Source organism: Callorhinus ursinus, unplaced genomic scaffold (assembly GCF_003265705.2).
Source record: "Callorhinus ursinus isolate GAN/ISIS: 27379988/994484 unplaced genomic scaffold, GSC_fseal_2.0 scaffold17, whole genome shotgun sequence".
NCBI lineage: Eukaryota > Metazoa > Chordata > Mammalia > Carnivora > Otariidae > Callorhinus > Callorhinus ursinus.
The window spans coordinates 25,755,126-25,777,427 of NW_027397079.1; the positions used below are offsets into that span (position 1 = coordinate 25,755,126).

The following is a 22,302-nucleotide window of genomic DNA, read 5'->3' on the forward strand; positions in this document are numbered from 1 at the left end:
AGGATGTATATAAAATAAACGAGACTATTTTCACATTATATATTTTGTCTTCCAAGAAGTATCCTGATATGATTTCATTTGCAGCTGTATTTAGGAGATCATTAAGATTTAATGTGACATAGGACTGCTTTTGGTGCTCAACCCAAGCACTCCTGTACCGTTCCTGAGCTCTCAATTTTGCTTCACTACTAGTCGGTTTGAGTATGTTGTTAATATTTTTTCAAAAAAAGTACACAAATGATACATTTTCTAGTGATTGCATTTCTGACTATATCTTTATTTTGCGTAAAATACAATTTGGCTGCCTAGGAAGAGCTGGATCTCAAATGATTCTTGTCGTGGCATTAGATAGTAATTTCTCCTCATTGCCAGCTCTCGAGAGGTGCAGAGGCAGGTGAATTCTCACCTGTTTTTCCCTTTTTTGTGGGTGGCTTGTCTTTTGACCCGGGTAGGATTTAAATTTTTTATCCTTATAAATCAAAATATGTGCCAGGATGTGTCTCTTTGTATCTTTTACTTCACGTTTGCCTGGAATTCAAGGACTCTTAATCTCCATATACAGCTCTTAAATCACCCTCATAAAGTATTTTTCCAGCTTTTTTTCCAAAAGCCAACTCACCAGCATGGAGAGCTCAGTTCTCTTTCTTGACATCCTTGCACATCTATTCACTTTCTTTTCATTCTGTGAAAATTCCAGTTTGTTTCCATATCCCCAATTCATTTTCTTCCACTCCACTTGTACCCTATGCACTTCCAAAGAAGACTTGAACGTTCTGATTACATACTTAGCGCCTTTTCCATCCTTTCTTATGTCATTAACGACCCTCCCCCCATTTCCTCGCTTTTACATTTTTCTCTCATCTTGGACCATTCATTCCTCACACAACTTTCATTTCCTAGAAGCTTTGCTGTCTCTCATTCGGTTTAGGGTGTTTTACTATGGTTTTGATAACAAATCATGTTCAGAGGTATGTTTTTAATCTGTCTTCCTGTGATGTTGCCTTTAATTTTTTTCCAAGAAAAATTTTATAAGCCCCATTTAGTTTTTGTCTTTACTCGTAATCAGCATGGACTCATTGTTTGCCAACATAAATATGCCAAAGATAAATCACTTTCGTTCTGCCCTCTGAATGTAGGTAATGAATAAATTCCCTCCTCAGATCTTTAGTTGAAATAAGTTGATCGCCATTTCAAATTTCTAATAGATATTCATCTACTGCAAAACAATGAATTATTTTTTTCCATCCCCAATTTCTGATTCTCAGTAACTGTGAGCAAATGAGTAAATAAAACACAATTTCCAGCAGTCCACTTCCCACTCCTACTCTTAGCTCTTTACACATGAGAAGCGCAACATCCTCGATGTGACTGAGGTGTTGATCACCAACCCTGTTTCCTCTTCTTCCTGGACACAGGGCCAGACTAGCTACCTCAGTTCCTTTACAGTTAGGATTCTAGCCAGAGGAATGAGTGGAAGTGATGTATAGCGCCTCTAGATCTGACCAAGCAAAAACTCCCGTATGTGGCCCACTCTCTCTTCCCACATCCGTTCGCTGGCAGTTGGTGCTCAGGGGAGCGTGAGAAGTCACATGTTTTTTATTGAGGTATAATTAATATATGAAAAACTGCACATATTTGGTGTATACAATTTGATAAGCATGGACATATGCATATACCTGTGATAACCTACCCATCAAAACCCAAAACAAAACATATCTATCACCTCCAAAGTTTTCCTTGTCTCCCTTTGCTTTTGTGTGTGTGTGTGTGTGTGTGTGTGTGTGTGTGTGTGTGTGTGTGTGTGTGTGATAAGAACACTTCACAAGAGATCTACATATATTTCAAGGTGCACAATACCACATTGTTCACTAGGGGCACTGTGTTGATAGCAGATCTCTAAAATATATAGGTCTTGCATAACTGTTACCTTTATACCCTTTGAACAACTTCCCACCTCCCTCCCCAAGCCACATGTTTAAGAGGGCAGAACATGTGGCAACTTGGATCCTTGAGTCACTGTGTGGAGCAGACTTTGCCCCACCTCCTCATCACCATCCTACTGTGTGAGGGAGGAAAACACTTCTACTGCATTCACTGAAATATTAGGGTTTATTTGTTTTAGCAGTGAGTGTACTTAAACCAACAGACACTGTCTTTCTTCTACCCCTTCCCATCACAGTTATTTTCAGAAAGTGGCTGGATCTGGATAGACATAGACATAGAGAAGAGGGTGGGAATTTTTTAGGGAGGATGACGGCACATCGGCTCCCTCTCAAACCATAAGCCCAAGAAGAGGGACACAGAGTCCTGTTTGCTAGTGTGTATAGCCCGAGCATGTCGAGTTAGCACCATGAGGAGGTATTTTCTTTTTTCTTTTTTTTAAGATTTTATTTATTTATTTGAGAGAGAGAATGAGAGAGAGAGAGAGCACATGAGAGGGGGGAGGGTCAGAGGGAGAAGCAGACTCCCTGCTAAGCAGGGAGCCCGATGCGGGACTCGATCCTGGAACTCCAGGATCATGACCTGCGCCGAAGGCAGTCGCTTAACCAACTGAGCCACCCAGGCGTCCCGAGGAGGTATTTTCTTATACTGTACATGGTTTTTGCTCTTTGAAGGGAAGACTGAAGATGCAGAGAGGCAAAGCGTGACTTGGTACACCTTCTCAACACTTTATTTTCACTATTGGTCATGGGAATTCTGTCCTCATTCCATGTGTGTTTTCTGCCAGTCCTTAGTTTTGACAATTCAAGTATTTAAAAAAATTGTTTTACTGTTGAAACAGACACCTCATGGGTGGGGGGATGGGTTAGCCTGGTGATGGGTATTAAAGAGGGCATGTTCTGCGTGGAGCACTGGGTGTTATGCACAAACAATGAATCATGGAACACTGCATCCAAAACTAATGATGTAATGTATGGTGATTAACATAACAATAAGAAAATTTAAAAAAAAAGAAATATATTCCAGAGATGTGCCCTTTCTTCAGGAACCTCCTACTTGATCTCCAGAGGTCATGCTCATCAGCAAGGGAAGAATTAGATGTTTCAAATAAGATGGAAGGAAAGACGATGTTGACCTTTGATGGGAAGACAATAATTAATAATTTAGGAACATGTTTTGAATCAGTGAAATATTGTTTAGAGTGCTTTTATCATCTGATATTTAAATAACAGCAATAGTAATACATTATATATGATGAACATTAGATTATAGGTCATAGCTTTATCATAAATGATCTCTTTGGTCAAAAACCACCCCCTAAAAATTAGGGAAAAATACAAGGGAAAGCAAATTAAGGAGTAGCAGTGTAGAAAAAAAAAATCAAAGAAAAAATAGATGCATATAATGAAACAAACAATTACCAATGGATATACTTTGCATCTTATTTTACCTGAAATATACCCCTGAAAAATATAATCTCCTTTGTGTTTTAAAGGCAAATTATATTTTTAGATACATTAGGAGAAAGTACTCAAATAGTTCCCCATTTATTCTGTTTCTACTTTCCCCCTTCAACCCATCATCTATACCATAATCAGGGTCAATCCCCAGTTTAAAACCTTTCAGTGACTTTCCTTTCAGTTGGAATAAAATCCAAATCCTTTTTACCTGAGTGATCTGGATTCTGACTCCTCTCCAACTTCTTCTCATTCCACATTTTTCTCCACCCCTAAATTTCTTTGGCCACACTGGCCTTTCGTTAGTTGCTCAAATAGATTGAATTCTTTCCCACTTTAGATCCTTTGCCCACGCTGATCCCTCAACCATGAAGCCCTTCCCGGCACAGGTCTGAAAGCTAAACATATCTCATGTTAACATACCTCCTGATGTTAGGCCTTCTCTGAGCCCCTGTATGGAAATGAGGTTCCCACTGCTAGATAGTCAGGTCTAGCAACATATCTTTCAGAGCACCATGCCACACTTGCTTGGTCAGTGTGCTAGACTGTCCTGCTAGAGGAGAGGTACCATGTGGATGGTGAAGGGAACTGAGGGCCATGGCCAGTGGCAGTCAGTACTTTCACACTGTTGTATTGTCATCCAGAGAACTCTTTTTTTTTAATCTCACAGATGTGCTCAATAATATTTACAGAAAGAAGAGATGAAAGGTCCCTGGTCCCTTTTGTTAAGTGAAGGATCCTTCACAATGTGAAGAAAAAAAAAATCCCTCCGAATTTAACCACTAGAGAAGTTCAGGCTTTAATATGCCTGATTTTCGTAGAAAACACCTATCAGGTAACTGAAGCACACAGAAGAGCTCTAGAAATACTTGTAGGCATGGGCTGCAAGAATCAAGGGTTGCTCATAGCTCTGAGTGAAAAGGCTAAGAAAAAAAATTTGAATAGGAAATTAGGTAAATTAGTAGATAAATAACATAGAAATAGCATATACATTTAAACTATCTTTGGCCTCTAGATACAGGGAGATCTTTTACAAATGGATGCTTCTTTAGAGGCTGACTCTCCTTCTAACGTGGGCTCTCAGAGGAGGGCGTGGCCATTTGATTACATAAGCAAATAATTGGAAGTGTTTTTACTCTTAAGACAAGAAACTACCCAAGAGATGACTTGTCTCTGGGAAGAGTCATTTAGGTTTGATTCCTATGAGAGGCTTGCAGAACTGCGAGATCGTTAATTGACTTGAAACTCTTGCTGCCAGATGAAATCCTGGTGTGTGTTCACAGTGCTCCGAGGATTCAGCTAGTTTTGGAACTGGGAGAGGAGGGAGACATACATGCATCTGAAAGAAATTCCTTTTCGAGGTAACAAAGAGGAATCAAAGCTAATTAGAGACCACAGAGCAGACGTGTACAAATAATTACATATTTATAGGGTGTACATAAATACTAATTAAAGTAAGTGCTGAAGTGGTGAGGGGGACTAACCTCTTCTGGTTTGAGGACGGTGTCTCCAAAACAGTGATTTCATGTCCCTGTAAACACTCTTCTGAGCGAACACAATTAGCATAGCTGTTGCTCAAATTACATAATTTCCAAGTGAATCCTTCAGACCTAACATTAAGCTCCGTAAATGCCATTATAAACCATTATGTCGAAAATACGTCATAACAATGAATTTTTAAGAAGAGACCCTCACGAAGGTCATGACACATTCAGCCGGGTCAAGTTTTTTTTTTTTTTTTTTGGAAGCCTCAACGGATTTTATAGTTGCTTAAATCAAACCCTAACTACTCAGTGGAAATTAAAGACAGGCTACCATCCACCCAAGAGAAGCAGTCAAAGGAAATGAACTGAGTTCACATCTCCAGGAGGTGTGTTTTCCAGGTGGAGAGTTTCTCATTACTAGATACCATCAGAAGGCAGCTCTGTCCTGAAGTGCTGAGCTCCGCAGAACTCTTCTGTTCCCATCAGTTAGCATAACATCATCTGGCTCCTGCTCTGGGTATTGATGTTATGTAAACATGCTTAGGTAAGGGAAGGAGAAATAAACACGCAACCAGTATGCAGTGCTGGCTGCTGATCAATGCCAGAGCGTGCCTTTTTTGAATCATGCTTTATGTAAAACACAAAACACGACTTCGACAAATCTGTACAGTAAGGTGCAAGCTGTGGAGCAAATGACATCAAAATACACAGTGTGGTTATGTGGTTATGTGTCTATTTCATCTTAACTGGATTGTCGACCCTGACATAGATGCTTATGGGACACCTGGTTGATTTCTTGCTCTGATACAAAACTGTATTTGTAGTAAAGCCATGACCTATCTCTTTATTAGCATTGTACGTGGAGTTGATTGTCCTAGATAGCCCCCCTGCTTCTAGTTCCTTCTCCCCAGAAATGCCCAGACACATCCTGGTTACTGTGACGAACCTTGGCTCTAGGTTTGAATCTAGACTCCGCCTTTTATTAGCTGTGCAACTCTGAATAAATTACTCAATGCAGTCTCCTCTTTGGTAAAATGTGGATAATAATTCCTATCTCAAAAAATGGGTAAGCGGATTAAAGGAGATAATGTAGCCGTGGGTGGCACACAGGAGCTAATAAATGGTAGCTACTTTGAGTATAGAACACCCAGGTGCATTTGATGATGTGCAAACCAGCATTTATGGTCCACTTCAGGGGAGCACTGTGAGGGAACTCTCACAAATACGAGCAGAGGCAGCTCCTCAACCCCACTGCTGCCTATGGTAAGTCAACGGCCGCTTCCGTTACTTGCTGGCCTCACCTAAGTTTATGTAACATAATCTTTACGCAGCCTGAGTGGGCCTTCATTGCCTGGCCACCAGACACTCCCGGGTGGAAACCATCCCTGGGCAGAAATTGCGAAGGGTCCCCGTGCCCCTGGTGGGCACATGCAGTTGGGGCAGAACCTGGACTTGATGGCACATACCCGCTCCTCCCCTCTTTCCCCCTCACACCTTCTTCTGGAGCCCCGATGCCCGCTGTGCTGGCGGCCCTTGGGAGCCTAGCTCTTATTTGTGGTTAACGAAGCAACAGGTGTTAATCATATTCCTAACTTACACGTAAATTGGAGGGAGGCCCTGTTTCTTGTACGGGCTTTAGTTTGCTTCCTGAGAAATGATGACTCCCTCCTTTATCCCAGATTGACTCATTTCTGGGCTCAGTGTGGCCATGATAATTGGTGGCCCTTGCAGACACGGTGTAACTGGTCAAGCATTTCGATCGTTACCACCAGACTATCACAAGCACAGGCTAGAAGAGAAACAATGTATCCGAGGAGATCACTTTTTCTGACCATCTTGTTATTGGTAAAAAAAAAAAAAAAAAAAAAAAATGCCTTCTAAAATTATGCACAGGCCTATTTTATTTGAACATACAGAAATTTGTTTTATTTTAACAAAGATCCTATTCAGTGGATAAAACATGTTTTAATCACCTCCAATCTTCCTGCTGGTGAGGGAGGGATTCCTGCCCTAAGGTTATAGGGATGGCCAAATCGATGACACCCACACTGGAAGAGGAGACCCACAGAAGCTCGTGAGTCACATAGACTTACAGCCCAGAGGAGGACACTGATGTCATGCAGGGCCACACAGGAACAGAATAAGGAACAGCTAAGGGCTGGGGCAAACTGACTTTGTAGTGTCAAGACAGGGAGGTGGCATCTGGCTCCCTCGGTGGCTTGTTTAAATAATTCGGCTAGCTACCAGGGGACTGAAACCCATTCCTCCAGGAGAAGTAGGAACAACCTCTGGTTTCCTTGATAAGGAGGGTTATTTGGCGAGGGACCTTATCCATGAGGTCCACGAGGACATTCAAGGCCCCCTGCAATTTCACCAGATGCCGAGGTGGTCCATAATACAGGGCCTTAGCATTAGGCCTTATACCACACATGTCAACATTGTGAACCTCTCCTTCTGTTTTTGTAGAAACCAGAGCAAATGGATTTCCCAACGGTGACTATCATTTGCTAAAGGACCCAATTTTTTCCTACATATGACACAAGACTGTGACGAGGTAATATTGTAAGAAAGAAGCAATCATTTGGTATCTTGGGCAATAAGGCATTTTATTTCCTTTCCTTAAATGTGTATGTCGTTTCTCCTTCGATCTAGTCCCCAGTCACTAAGAGGGGAGACAGAAGTTTGTTTCCCAATTTGGATACCTTCTCGAAACAACAGAAGGATGTGTCATTTTCTTTTGTACTGTATAGCCACTGCTTCATGACCTCCCCACCCCCAACCCACTGTTGAAAAACAGTTGCCTTTTCCTACATAGTTCATGGCACATTTGTATTTATATCTTTGGCAACATTATAAAGCCTTGAAGCTCAGTGCATGCTCTCTGCTTTGCAAAGGTAATTATCAGAAGGATAAGAACAAAGAGGGCTATTGTCTCTCTTCTCCGTCCCATCCTCTGTCCCTTAGATTATGCAGCACTCACCCATACAATACAGCTGCTTAAAAAATTAGGTAGACTGTGTATAGCATTATAAAAAATAGATCTTTTAAAAATCCAAAGGTTTAACTGATAGACACCTAAAATAGTGCCTGGCATACAGTAAGCTCTTATTCCAACATTTGTTAATGAGGTGAATGTCTACGGTAGGTATGATTAAAATGAACCAGCACAGAGTTCAAAAAGATGAACACACCTACATGAAAAACCTACAGGGCCTACTTGCTGACTCTCAAGGTCAATTCTTAAATTGGACTATGTACCAGGGTTTTTCTAAGTGAAGATCCTGGGTCACCTCCATCAGAATCACTTAGGATGGTCCTATCCCAGTTTGTCTAAGGCCAAGAATCAGCATTTTGGAGAGTACCCTTGCTGATTCTTCAGTCCACTGCAGTTTGAGACTCACTGGGCTACATAATTAAATAGGTGCATTTTAGAGAAAAGGAAGGCCCTATAGGTTTTTTTCTGTTTGTGTTTCTTGAATATTCATTCATATGTTGAAATCTTGCCCCACAAAGTGATCGTATTAGGAGGTGGGGTCTTTGGGGGGTGATTGGGCCCTAAAGGTGGTGTCCTCATGAATGTAATTAGTGCCCTTATAAGAGGCCCCAGAGCGAATGCTTGTCCCTTCTGCCATGGGAGATTCTAGTGAGAACACAGCCATAAATGAGGAAGTGGGCTTTCATCAGTCAGTGAATCTGCTGGCACCATGACCTTGGCTTTCCAAGCCCCCAGAACTGTGAGAAACATGTTTATTTATAATCCACCCGGTGTATGAATTTTTGTACAGCAGTCCAAAGATATTAAGAAAGAAGGTAAGAGACTCCTCTTCTGACCAGCATAGGCCCACTGAGTCACAGTTTCGCTCTCGGTGTGAATACAGGTGTTTTCAGATTCTTCCATCACCTACAAGACTCTTCTCACCAGCACACGTACGTCAATTTCATGATGAAAAGAGATGTGCCTTTGAATTGTGCTTTATGGTGTTTTGTTTTAATTCCTAGAATGTATTTTACTCATTTTTTAAAGTTATTTACTTAAATCTAAGGCAAGCTAAACTGGAAACACCTAGGTCTCCATGCTCTAACTCCTTTTTTGATAGGCTTCAAAATTAATTACTCTGTCCTTGGTCTCAGATATGGTCCCAGTGATCCCTAGCCCTAGTCACACTGAGACGACTGCATGGTGACCCCCATGCCGCCCCTTCCACCATCTTGGATTTGATGTTCGCCTCTCTACTCTGCAGTTAGGCAGGCTTTGAAGTTTGTGAAGAACACTCTCTGCTTGAAGACCCTGAACTAGTGGTAGTTCAGCTCCTCTCAATTTTGGGATAACCTAGACTCCTTTGTGGTAGGGCTGAGACTGGTGTCTCATGGGGGAGGAGTTGTGTCCTCAGCCTCCTGGGCAGCTGGGGCTTTTTCCTTTCCTTCACCCCTATGTTAGGGAGTTAAGGAGCAGAAGAAGGATGCTATTAGGGTTGTCTGTCTTCCCCAGTCCTATGGTGCTGGAATGGACTTCTGGTGGAATTCTCTCCTTTTCCTTTCACTCCCTCTGGGCTTCAGCCTTGGGCTGGGGGGCTCTCGGGCTTCCATCCCGTCCACTGTGTAGCCTTCACTCTGCAAGACTGAGGCAAGAGGTCTGCTGTGAGGCCTTTAGCTGCTTCTGCAACAGTTTTGCTGGTCGTCTCTGCCCTGCAGTCAGCACACACATGCTACCCACAGGGGAGGGACCAGCAGCTCTTGCTGACATGCTGCAAGTACGCTCTAGAAGCAAGCACTTCCTCCCACTATGTGAAGACCTCTGAGGCCACAGCATAAGCACCTGTAATGGACATGTGGGTTCCACTTCCTGCTGGATCCATGAAGGCTATTCCCTGCTGGTGCTGTTTTAATGTGCCAAGTCTGTACTGCGTTGCCTCCCTGTCCACAGCTCCTGCTGTGGTGTCTATCATTACCACTGCTGCCCCTCTGTCAGGCACCGTAGGCACTGTGATTAGGAAACGGTGTACTTCCATGAGCACAGTTCCTAATGAAAGGAGCACAGTTCATAATGAATGGGCCCAAACACCTCAGGGACGATGGGGGAGGCTCCTGATGTTGACCTGATGGTGATCCCCTTGTCCATGGGGCTCCGCAACCACTGAGCTCTGCCTCAAACACAGGTATGTCCCCTGTGGCCTCCTCTGGGATGACCTGGGCACAGCTGTAAGCCTCCATGGTGGTCTTGGGGGTAAACAAGGTTTTCCTAGTGAAAAAAAAAAAAAAAAGATCCCTTGTACCTGAAGGGGACACAGCTGAAGGTTAAAAATGTGGCCAGTGGCAAGCTTCGGGTGGGGCTGTTGTTTCTCATGACTTGGATGGCTATCTTTACAAACTTCAAGGAAAGCCGCCTGGTTGGCTCCAAGGTCTCAGTAGGCCCAGGCCTCTTCCCTGGGTGTCGTCCACACCTGACATGCTTCTCCTAGCATGCGGCTGGCTGGGCCAGCATCACAGTTCTATCAGGTGTTGCTGGGCTGCGGGATGTGAGGCTCAAGGTCACCACCAGCACATGGTGTACATCAGTCACTTCTCTTTTGCTGATCTGGATAGTCTCTCTCAAAGATCGGTGGGTACTTGAATATAGCACACTCTCCCTTGTACAGATGTCGCTGCAGTGTCCCCGTGGAGGTAATACAAATGCTCACTACACACTACTTTCCGCTGTGTAATATGGGAACACAGATTCGCGGCTCATGGTGGTCTTTTATCAAGATAGCTCTCTGGGGCTCCTCCACACCTCCCTCACCACACCTCACAGGCAGGCCACCACGGCTCCCCAGGCCTCGATGACAGGTGGCTGAGCCTGGTCTGCGCTCCGAGCACTCCGAGGGGAGCAACCAGGAAGGTGCGGGGGCGCTGAGAACCCACCACTCAGCTCTTTGCAGCCTGCCGGGGACAAGCCTCACATACTCTCCGAGGGCAGGAGACGCGGGTCGCGCTAGGGAGGGGCCTCCCCCAGCCGCCCCCTTGGTCCCCACCGCTACTGCTTTTCATCCCTCAACCTGAGCCAATCACAAACGCCCGCCTGCCTCCTGAGCCTTCCACGCGACCAACCCCGGGGCCACCTTTAACCCTCTCTTGCCCATTGTGACCTACCGACAACGTCACACCACCCTTTGTCCTCGTTCCGCAACAGCAGGCTCCTCAGGCTAGGGACTCCACCCCTCAAACTCAGAGACCACGCCCAGGCCCGGGCGGAAGCACAGCGCGCATGCGTAGACACCGCCTCCACGGGTACTGGAAAACCTCGGGGTGGGGGGGAATGGGGGGGCTTCTAATGACAAAATTAAAGATTTTACACGTGGGCCTGCATCGTTTTCCACTGGAAAATTACCAAAAGGCAGGGGATATATTTGTTCAAAAATTACAGTCTCTCTGAGCTGGAAGGGACTTTAGAAATTATGTGTAACAACCCCCTCATCATACAGAGTTGGAGAAACTTTTCCCATAGGTACCCGGAATCCAGGCGGCTTAGCCTCTGGGTGAGATGCTTTTTGGCATTACTGAGTGCAATACAGTGTCCTTCAACTGACACCATCTCTGCATTTGCAAACTTTTCTTATACATATAAGTAGCTCATTTTTTTCCCAGATAAACACAAAACAAGTTTGAGTTATCATATAAACAAATCCAAAATATTCTTTGAAGCAAGCTGTTTTAACAGATACACAGTTGACCCTTGAACAACATGAGAGGGGTAGGGATGGGTAGGAGCGCTGACCCCTGCCTGGTCAAAAATCTGAGTATAACTTTTGACTGCCCCAAAACTTAACTATTGAGAGCCTACTAATAACATGAACATTCTATTAACACATGTGTTATATGTTATTTGTATTATATACTGTATTCTTACAATAAAGCAAGTAGAGAAAAGAAAATGTTAAGAAAATTATAAGGAAGAGAAAATATATTGATAAGACTGTGCTGTATCTATGGAAAAAGAATCTTCCTGTATGTGGACCTTCGTAGTCCAAACCTGTGTTGTTTAAGGGTCAACTGTAGATGAAAGCTTAGAGCTGTATTTGAGCTATCTAGCTATATTTGGAGTCAAATAGCTTGGCTACATCAAATTTAGGAGAAACAAAAACGGAGCTGTTCTATTACTCAAAATGCCCCTTCTGCTCAGAAGGGTTTGATCTAAATCTGGAGAAGCACTGGCTATGGGATAGGCCTTAATTTTTTCAGGCCTGAGTTGATGTAATAGGGGAGAATTGATACAGTGATACTGGGATAAATAAATCCTCTAAAGTCAAAGGCACCCATAGCAAAGTCACCCTGGTAATAAATGGGTTTGCAGGAATGTTTGGTTCCCTCCACACTGGATGAGAAGTGTCATCACTTAACAAATGAGTCAGAGTCAGAGACGTCAAGTCCTGAATTTTTACAAAGATCGGGGTCAGAATTAGATTAAATTAGTGGTCAGGATTCTGGGAGTTCATATGAACCAGCCTGTTAAGGGGGAGAAGGGGTCATCATAAACTGATACACATACCAGAACATATTCCTATGTTTCACATTTTACTTACAGCTCTGATCGAGACATTTCTGATGGCAAGGCATTTTATTCGAAGTTATTATGTGTTTGTGACTTGTTTTCATAAGGGAGCTAATGGGATGAATTAAGACATGACATAAGAATGTAGGAACTATCTTACAGGGCGAGATCCCTGGACCATCCAGCTCAGTGTTCTGTTATTGACAGAAACACCAAAGGGTGGATCACGGGAAAGCATCACTGTCTTTCTTGACTAACCTAAAACTTCGGTTGGGCCTGACTTCCCTTAGTAGTATTTTGATGTATCCATCATTTTTAAACTTGTTCAAAACTGTTTATTTTTATGATAATTAGTTTTCCGTACTGGATGATAGAATCTGTGTTGTTTACTTAATTTATTTCGCTAAGTCTGAATGTCTCTTCATCTAGCCATTTCAGAATCGGAAAAGGGATAGGAAAAGATCCTTCTCTCTTGTCCAAGGTCCTAAGCCAGCCTGGCTTATAGCAGGCACTGGACACTGAATAAAGATGGTCTGTAGCACATACCCAGCTGATACGTTCCATATCTTCTTCTTCCTCTGGTTTTCTCTTAACTTCCAACCTCTAACCTGGCAGCTCATTCCACCATTATCTCCTTGCCCTGACTCTCGTGTTTGTACATTTTCATCTCCTGGTTGTGAACTCTTCCATCACCTGAAGTCATCATCTCTCCTTTTTTGGAGAACTTGTGGACCATCTTGGGACACAGGTCATCTGGCCTAATCTACTCACAGCCTACTTAACATGCTGGATCTCCTTCACCAACTCAAACGCCTACCCCACCCAAATAACTTATTCCAGTCTTTCAGAGGAAACTATACACATGTTCACTTTATACACATCACTCATTCTTCCGTGAATTGCAATCCTAGACTTTTACAATTCAATAACTCCGATTCTAAAAAAGTCGCACAGGAGCTGAAAATGAGCCAGGCAAAGGTGCATCGGATGCCTTTATCCTCTGAGCCAGGTGATAGCCTGACCAAGTTGTATAATCTTGGGAATGTACAAATGAAATGAAACTGCACTGGACGAGGACAGAGGTGGGGGTTCCTCTATAGTTGATGGGCACAATGAGTTTATCAGCTTGCCAGGACATACATGAATTTTCCAAAAGTACATTTACTCGGTGCTAGGATTCCTGATTCCTTTTCAAGTAAGCTGACACTGCAACTTTATTTCTACTTATCTTTCTTAAATAGAATTATTATTTTGTTAGATCCGGCAGAGGAAACCGTGTTATAGGTTCCGTGCCACATCCTTAATTCCATAAACTTCACTCTCCCCTCTAGCAGTGGCACAATGACTGTAGCCATCACAAGAAGAAAGTGGGCAGCAAAGCACACATATTCCTGTGTGTAGCACCAAAACCCCTTCCTTATTCTGCCATTCAACAGTTTGTTGTTGTTGTTTTTTATTGAGGACCTATTATATGTTCTAAGCACTGAAAATCCAACAGTAAATAAAGCTGTTTATTATATACATAAATAATGTCTCCATCATCCAGCCCTTTGTGCTTGTCCCCCAGTCCCTAAAGTTTCCTTGTGGAATTTATAAGTAAAAATATTAGGGATAAACTCTAAAGGTAAAAAAACAGGGCAGAGAGATTGGGAGACCAGAAAAGTCACCACAGAGAGGGTGCCATTTGCACAAATGTTTCAAGGAAAAGAGAGAAAGCAGCCTTGAGCATATCTATTAGAAGAGCATCACAGGCCAGGAGAACAGAAAGGGCCAAGGTCCTAAGGAGGCCAGTGTGTCCAGGGGGGGAGTGAGAACGGAGAGACCAGCAGGAGATGAGATCAGAAAGGCTGGTGGGCAGGATAGATCAAGGCCTGACTTCTGAGTTACTCGTTAGGACTTTAGATTTTCTTCGGAGCCCAAATGTGGAGTAAATTCCGTGTTTTGAGGAGCATCCTGTTTATGTTTTAAGGTGATTACCCTGGTTGTTGTGCTAATACGAGAACAAAGGGGTTTGGAGCCAGTTAGAAGGCTGTGGCAGTAATCCGGGTGTGAGATGCTGCTGGCGACTCGGACCAAGGTGGGGACAGAGTGAGATGGGGTCAGATTCTGGATACATTCTGAAGGTAGAACCAAAAGGATTTGCTAGCCTTGTGTATGTGAGAGAAATATGAGAGAAAGAGAGAAGCTGGGGATGGCTCCAAGACTTTTTGACCCATGTAGACATCCCACCAAGTCTTCTCAAATCTTCGAAGACTTTCTACTCTTCTAGTTTCGCAGGCATTTCTAAATAATAATAGTAATAATCATGCTAGATTCTATCCAAATTATTAGTGTTTTATAATTTTCAAATTATTAAAGCTTCATTTGCTATGTTAGGTGGTTTTACAGTTGACCCTTGAACAATGCAGAGGGTAGAGGTAGTGACCCCCTGCAGTCGAAAACCCATGTATAACTTTCAACTCCCCCAAAACTTGGCTGCTGATAACCTACTGTTGACCGAAACCTTACCAATAACACAAACATTTGATTAACATATATATAGTATATTATATGTATTTATACTGTATTCTCACAATAAAGTAAGCTAGAGCAAATATTATTAAGAAAAAATACATTTACAGTACTGTCCTATATTTATCAGAAGAAATCCACATATAAGTGGACCTGCACAGTTCAAACTTGTTCATCTATATATATATCTTTGTTTTTCTGATGTGCATAAACGTATATAGTGTTGCTGAGTATAATTTTCTTTATATCTGTTTCTGCTTGCAAAATTCTTATCTAAAGATAACACAATAACCAAAACTTATTGTGTTATTCTAGGAGGAGAAATGTTGGTGGCTTGGGCCAGGGTGGTATAAGAGAGAGGAGAATGAAGAAAATAAGTTGTCCTAGTGTGTTAGTGGTAAATGTATTTTCATCACTAACAAGAATAAAGAATATTAGGTGATATCATTAATTTAATTTGTCAGTGACTCATTCAACAAAGATTGTCTAGTGTCTTTTCGGTGCCCTAGGTGCTGGAGACACATCGGTGACCAGGATGGGCAGAAATCCCAGCTCTTCAGGAGTTTGCATTCTTGAGGGTGGAGACAAATTATATATATAATATATGAGATGATGATAAGTGCTAAATGCATGGGGGCAGGGTGCAGACAAGGAAGGAAGATAGAGAGTACCAGAGGAATCCATATGTGGTTAATTCTTAAAGCTTATTAAATAATATATGGGATTTATTTCTGTGTCTATTTCTTTCTAACAGCTTAATACTGGGAACTATATTCATTTTATCAATTTGACTACCAATAAAATAGAATATGGGTTACATACCTAGTATTTCTAGATTTTTTAGAGTATTGGAAAGAAGAATTAAGAATGGAACCCCATGGTAAGGGTAGTGCCCCCTGAGCACACCGACAGTGTTCCCCATGAAGATAACAGAATATTTTAATAATGAGTAGTAAACTGTACTTGCTTAGACAGTAGTCACTGCAGACAATTGGGTTTACATATCTATTTAGCATCACCTCTATTTAACCTACTCAGGTTGTCCTCATTAGGGCTTTTCACTTAGAACACCATTATAGCAATCATATACTGTATTTTTAGCATCTTATATAAACTTCCCTACAAATGCCCAAGTTATATAACCCCCCCCCCCCCGACTTTTCTCCAGCCTCTCACAGAATTACAGTAGGGGCGAGGAAGTGTGTGCAGTGGGAGATCCCTGGTCTGTGACTGGAAACGTTCACGTCCCAGAGATTGGTCTCCCCTCCCCTGGATGGGCCTGGGTGTGCATCAGCAAAGTGTACTTCCTGATAGCCCCTTCTTCTATTCTCAGCCTTGCCTCTGCGAAAATGTAACAGGTGTCACGTTGCTGTGTTCCTGAGTTTGGAAGACTCTCTGCCTCCTCTCAGTTGTGTTCAAACAAACCCCTAGGGCTCAGCTCCAGAGGCAGAGGCACCTGAGAGATGGTTCCAGTTCCCTCATTTTACAGATGGCAAATGAGGCTCCAGGAGGCCAGATGACTTCCTTCCAGATAGAGAGCACAAAAATGGGCAGCCCCAGGTCCCCAGATTGCCCCTCCAGTATGACTTCCGTTAAACTAGGAGTTTCTCACACACATAAAATAAGGGCTATGAGAGGTGGTCTCTGAAGACCCTTTCATCTGTGCGTTATGTTGAGATATGCTCTTCGGTGTGTACTGATTATATTGGACTTTAGAGTTTACTGTTTTCCATGCAGTGACTAGAATGTTACCAACTGCAATAAATCAGGAAGAGGACATAATTTTGCTTGGCTCTTTAAAGCTTAAATTCGGTCTTTCTTTTTTAATGGTAAGGATGTGAAGAAACAAATGGTAAATTCACCCACGGCAAAAAAAAAAAAAAAAAAAAAAGCTCAAATACACATCTTCAGCTGACTTGTGTCCAGGAAAAGCACTATGTTACGTTGTTCTTAAATAGGAGTTTACCTAACTATATCAGGAAAAGTCTCCTTCTGGTGTGGCGGGGGGAGGGGGGGAGGAAGGGAATGATGGTGATAAGCATTTTCCAAATTAGGAAACAGATATGCTTTTCTTCTTACTCTCTTACATAACTGATCTATTTTAGAAGACAACACTAAAAAACTGAAATGAAATACAAATCTCATGATTTTACTACTTTACGCTCGCAGGAAAAGAGGGGAGAGCTTCACCCCAGGGCACTCCTTCCGGCCAGGGGGCTATTTCATGGGTTCCCTCTCCTCCTCTGCAGCCTGCCTGGTGAGCCAGAGACCCAAGTCCGAACTTTGGAAAATGAATGAAGAAAGGTACTAATTTTTCTCTCCTCTTAATTTAAAAGGCAGTCACATCAAAGTGCATACATATCCTCTTTTGGTGGCAAGGAATGATGGAAGAGTGACCTGTCTACAGTCTGGGATTGTTTTGCCCCAGACTTCCTGTTTCAGAGGGAAATTGTGCAGCACACAAAGGCCAGAGAGGCGGTACAGTCTCTTACATAAATAAGTTACATAAATGAGAACCAGTTATGTAAATGTATAAACCAGCAAACATGAATTATAACCATTCACAAATGCCAAGGAGATCACGGCAAGATTCCTCCCACGGTCCCATTTTTTCCCCCTCTTACATTATTGTAATTATACCATTTTATTTCACACCAGAATCAGATGTGGTCATGTCACATTTATTAGGGAAAGAAACTCCAAATGACAGATGATACTTCACACTATTTTCTGAACCATACATTTTACTTTGGGGGGGAGGGAATTCCATAATAAAACCTGATTCGAACTATATCTGAAAGAACTATAAGCAGATTTATCAATTTATACTTCATGTATAATCATGAACACGTGTATTATTTACCATTGTACATTTTTGTCAGCAGCTGTTAAGGACAGGAATGTTTCACAAAAAGTCAATGTCCATCTACATATGGATATTTGTTTTACCACTTATTGTTTCAAGTCTCAAATGAGTATGTGGGCATCTGACTAAAGTCATTCTTATTAATATTGAGGGAAGGTAGTAATATGGGGGGGTGAGGATTAAATTCAAGGTTATGCTTATGAATTAATCCTAATATTCCCCACCTCAAAAGATTAGGAGTTGCTCCTTGTTTCTTAGCTACAGTTTGTTTCAGGTGTAATGGGAATGGTAAATGAACCAGTTTGCCAGGGCACCCCGTCGGAGTGGGAACTCAGTTTTTCCTCAGCAAGCTTTTTCCTTGTTCCTTTTGGGGCAATATATCTACATCTTTTCTGAAGTTACAAAATTTGTTCATTGTGTAGTAAAAACATATGTAACTCAAAGCAGTTTTGAGCCTAACTGCCTGTTCCATATAAAGAAGGATGTTAATTAAACGTTAGCCAATTTCAGGCATAGCATGCTCAGGTTAACATTCCATTTACCAACTTCATTTTGAAAATCTCCTGTAACATATTTCTAAGATCTAACATAGTAACCTAACAGTGAAATGAAAGAAGGGAGCAGAGCCTCTGTATATTATTAGCTGTGTGATTTGAGGCAGGTAACCTTCCCTCTCTGGGTCACTGTTTCTAACCATCTGAAAAAGAACTAAAAGTTCTATGTCACTTCCAGCATTAACAATCTAGTAGCCTATAATCAAATCTATATTTTCAGCTGAGAGCTTTAAACTCTGACATCAAGTTTAAAGGACATATAGTCCCTTATATAAAACCCAGATCTTTTTTTTTTTTTTCTTCTGTTGGCAATACTGCAGACCCTGCTTGGGTTGTAGGGTTACTGTGACATATGAAAACTATTCATCTTGGTGGTTTCTCTTTAAAAATGTCAAATATAGGCCTTAGCCAGCTGTGGAGCATTGAAAGAGATGTGAAGAGGACCGTCTGACACCTTGGGAACCTGTGGGCTTTCTTCCTGAATGTGGGGGTGAGTTTTAAACTGGAAAGGCAGCAGTAACTTGCCACCCTGGAAAACTGTTTTGCCCTCTGGAGGGAGTCTGCTCAGGAATGTGGGTGGGGTTATTTTGTTTCTAAAGTTGACCTAGCCTAGACTTGAGGAGTCACCAAGTCATCAGACTGACTTCGCGCATTCTTAGGTCCTCTGCCTCTACATGTCCGTCTGTAACTTGGGTGTAAAGAAAATGCAGACGTACACCTGACATCTACACGGGGAAGCTCCCACCCGCCAGGGAGGGAGGGCGGGTCCCCACTCAGGCCGCCGGGTATGTCGGGGGAGTGCAGGCGATCTCGGCTTTAGTCCCGGGAGACTAGCCGCCGGCAGAAAAGCACCCAGCAAGCAGGCATTAGGAGAGAAGGCTTGCCAGGTGAGGGTAGGCGTCCAGAGGAAAAGCGAGGAGGCTGGAGGCCTGGGCTCCTAGAGGCTTTGTTCAATTACTCGCCAGGCCCTTATTTCGGGAAAAGCCAATTAGATCCCCGCTGGGAGATCATCTGACCTCGGGTTCCTCCCCGGGAGGGGCTTCTGTAGGGGCGGGGCCAGGCGGTAGGCTCCTCCGGGACCCGGGGCGCAGGCCGTGCGGGGGAGTCCCGGGCGCTTCAGCGAAGCTCCGCCCCGCCCCGCGCCCGCCAGGCCCCGCCCCCGGGGCTTCCCGGGCGCGCGCCGCCCCGCTGTGTCCGCGCGCCACGCCCCCCAGCTCGCGGGCCGCGTGCGGAGCCGCGCGCCCCGGAGGCTCCGCGACCGTGGCGGCGGGCGGCGGCGGCGGAGCAGCCCTCCGCGGGCCATGTCTTCTCCGGACGTGGCGAGGAGCTCCCCAGGAGGGAGCCGGGAGATGGCCCCCACGCCGCGGAGCCGGGGCCGGTTCTGGGAAGTGGGCGGCGGCAGCGGCGACCGGCTGGAGCGCGCGGCGGCGGAGTCGGAGCGCTGGGAGCTGCTGCTTCACCGCGGCGAGCTGCTGGCACTGGGCGGCCACCTGAAGGGAGCGCTGGAGGCGTACGCGGCGGCGCTGCGCCGCGGGGCCCCGGTCAGGCCCGAGTGCCTCGGCACCCTGGTGGACTGCCTGGTACTCAACTACCGGCTCCGCCACGGGTTGGGCTGGAGCGCGACCCTGGCAGCGGGCGCGGACCCCGGTGCGGGCGGGCTGCTCAGCTGCCTGGGCTGCCGGGGCTTCCTGAGCGAGCCGGTGACCGTGCCCTGTGGCCACAGCTACTGCCGTCGCTGCCTGCGGAGAGAGCTCCGTGCCCGCTGCCGCCTCTGCCGGGACCGGCTGCCGCCCGCCGCCGCCACTGATGCTGAGGGCACCACTTCGCGGCCGCCGCCTCTGGCCGCCGCCATCGCCGCCTCGGGCTTCAGAACCAGCGTCGTCCTCAACCACCTGGCCGAGAAGTGGTTCCCGGGCCAGCGGGAGCGAGCCCGCGCGGCCGGCCGGCTCGGGGAACTGCTGCACCAGGGGCGCTACCGGGAGGCCCTGGCCGCCGCCTGCGAGGCGCTGCGAGCAGGTGACCGCGCGGGGATGCGGCGTGGGCCCGGGCGACCCCACCCTCCTTTTCCCGACGGGCCGGCTACCCGGAGCTCGTCTGCGCCCCAGGGGGCCTTTTCTGCCTCCCCGAGGCCGCCTCACTCCCGCTTGTAGGGTTTCGGGGTCCTGGAGGGTGTGGGAGGGGGCGGCGCCCCGGGGTGCTTCGGTCACAATGGGGATCGCCTTCGGAGCCGACTGTGACGCGGCGCGGGGAGGGGCGCACAGGCTCGGGGTTCCCTCAGCCGCGGCCTTGCGGTCAGGAGGAAGCGTCCCGAGCGGAGCGGGTGGTCGGGGCCAGGCCGCCGGAGCGCGGGATGGGGTGGAAGTTGGGCGAGCCGGAGCGGCCGCTCGCTTCCTGCCGCGCTCTTTCCTGTAATTGGCCGGCCAGGCCGGGCCGGGCCGAGTCCGCCGCGGGCCAACGACAGCAGGGGCGGGGAGAGGATCTCTCCAACCGAGGCTAGGCGTGCAACGTTTACCGTCGTACCCCACAAAAGTCACTGGGGCAATTGGAAGCCGCGGGAGGGCAGAATTGCATAAGGGGGGGGGGGGGGGGGGTTGTGTAACGGGTGACGTCCGGTGGGCGTGGCGGGAGCTCCGCGCCCGCACCCAGCTCCGGGAGGCCCCGCCGGCCCCTGGGCTTGGGGTGGGTGTCGGAGCTGCCAGGGGGTGTCCAGACTTACCTGAAAATGTCTGCAGCACTGGTTCCTCTTGATGATTTACCAATTCTCAGACCATACTTATTTCGTAAACACACGTGTGCTTACTTTTCGAATACCCCTAGTTCACGGTCGAGATGAAGAGGTAGTCTCAGATGAGTTCTTTGACACGTTTGTTTGCCTTTCCATTCTTGATCAGGCTGTGGGAAGAGCCTTTTAGATCTTTTGTCTGTTTCTTCAGAAGCAGCTTCGACTTCCTAGCCTAGGTTAGCACTCTTAAGGTGGTTTTAGGGGACACAGCCAGACTTATCTAGGGAGAATGAAGAGTTCTTTAAATCGGTGGTTCCCCCACCCCGGGGGGATTTTACCCCCAGAGGACATTATCTAGAGCAGTATCTGGTAATCCCTGGAGATTTTTTTGGTTGCCACCCCTTGAGAGTAGTGCCGGTACATCTCATGGGTAGAGGCTAGGGATGCTGCTGAACATCGGAGAGTGCGCCGGACAGCCTCCCACACAGTTATCAGGCCCAAAATGTCAATAGTGTCATTGTTAAATCTTGTGTTAAATAAAGCATATTTCAAGATTGGTGTCTTTATTGGCATGAAATAATGCCGGCGGGAATAATCGCGGAGAGAGACATCTAAAATATAAACCGATATTAGGTATTAGGTAAATTTATAAACTGTAACTGAAGCTCTCTTTTTGTGGGTCTTTTATCCTAAGTGCTTAGTCATTTTGAACTAGTGATAGTATATTATTTAATACCTTTAGAGTTCAAAACATAAACTTAGCATATTTTCATATCTTTCAGTATCTTTATGGGAAGTGTAGGCAGTTATAAAATGGAGTAGAATGGTAGACCCCGAACAAAAGAGATCTAGTTGGAATACAAAATTCTGATACAGACAGCTCCGCCTTTCTGGGTAAATAAAGTTTGAGTGAGGAAGTGCAGACCATCTAGGCCATGGTCCTCATTGTAAAAACGAAGCAGAAGCTAGGGCAGTGACATGACTTGCCTACAGTCACACAGGTAGCTGGTTGTACAGGCAACATTACATCCTCCATTTCTCCTAAATGTTGCACTGGGGTTGGTCCTGGCTTTATAGCTCATCCATTGAAAATGTTGATAAATTTCCAGGGAAGTTTTCTTTGTTGCTAGTATTAAATAAAGGCTGAAACTTATTGATAGCACTATGCAGTATTAAATAGTGCACTCCATAAGAATTAAATTAGGCACTTAATAAGAATTCAGGTCTTAATCCACAGAA

At 45.1% G+C, this 22,302-nt stretch overlaps 1 protein-coding gene and 2 long non-coding RNA genes across 3 annotated transcripts in view; 1 reads left to right on the forward strand and 2 right to left on the reverse strand.

Annotated features, from left to right (window-relative positions):
- Positions 1–2,423: 2,423 nt before the first annotated feature.
- On the reverse strand, positions 2,424–11,079 carry LOC141374350 (uncharacterized). Its single transcript, XR_012381138.1, has 3 exons — positions 11,012–11,079; positions 3,610–3,796; positions 2,424–3,076 (listed from the first exon to the last, which is right to left on the reverse strand). It is a non-coding gene; the product is annotated as an uncharacterized lncRNA (long non-coding RNA).
- LOC141374351 (uncharacterized) lies at positions 8,613–11,001 on the reverse strand. The gene is made up of 2 exons (XR_012381139.1): positions 10,156–11,001; positions 8,613–9,501 (listed from the first exon to the last, which is right to left on the reverse strand). It is a non-coding gene; the product is annotated as an uncharacterized lncRNA (long non-coding RNA).
- Positions 11,080–19,551: 8,472 nt separating the features above from the next.
- The window catches only part of LONRF1 (LON peptidase N-terminal domain and ring finger 1), a 40,410-nt gene continuing 37,659 nt past the window's right edge, over positions 19,552–22,302 (forward strand). The window contains exon 1 of the mRNA XM_025886000.2: positions 19,552–20,357. Coding sequence (XP_025741785.1) covers positions 19,643–20,357 — 715 coding nt within the window. The 5' untranslated portion in view covers positions 19,552–19,642. The remainder of the gene's footprint in view (positions 20,358–22,302) is intronic.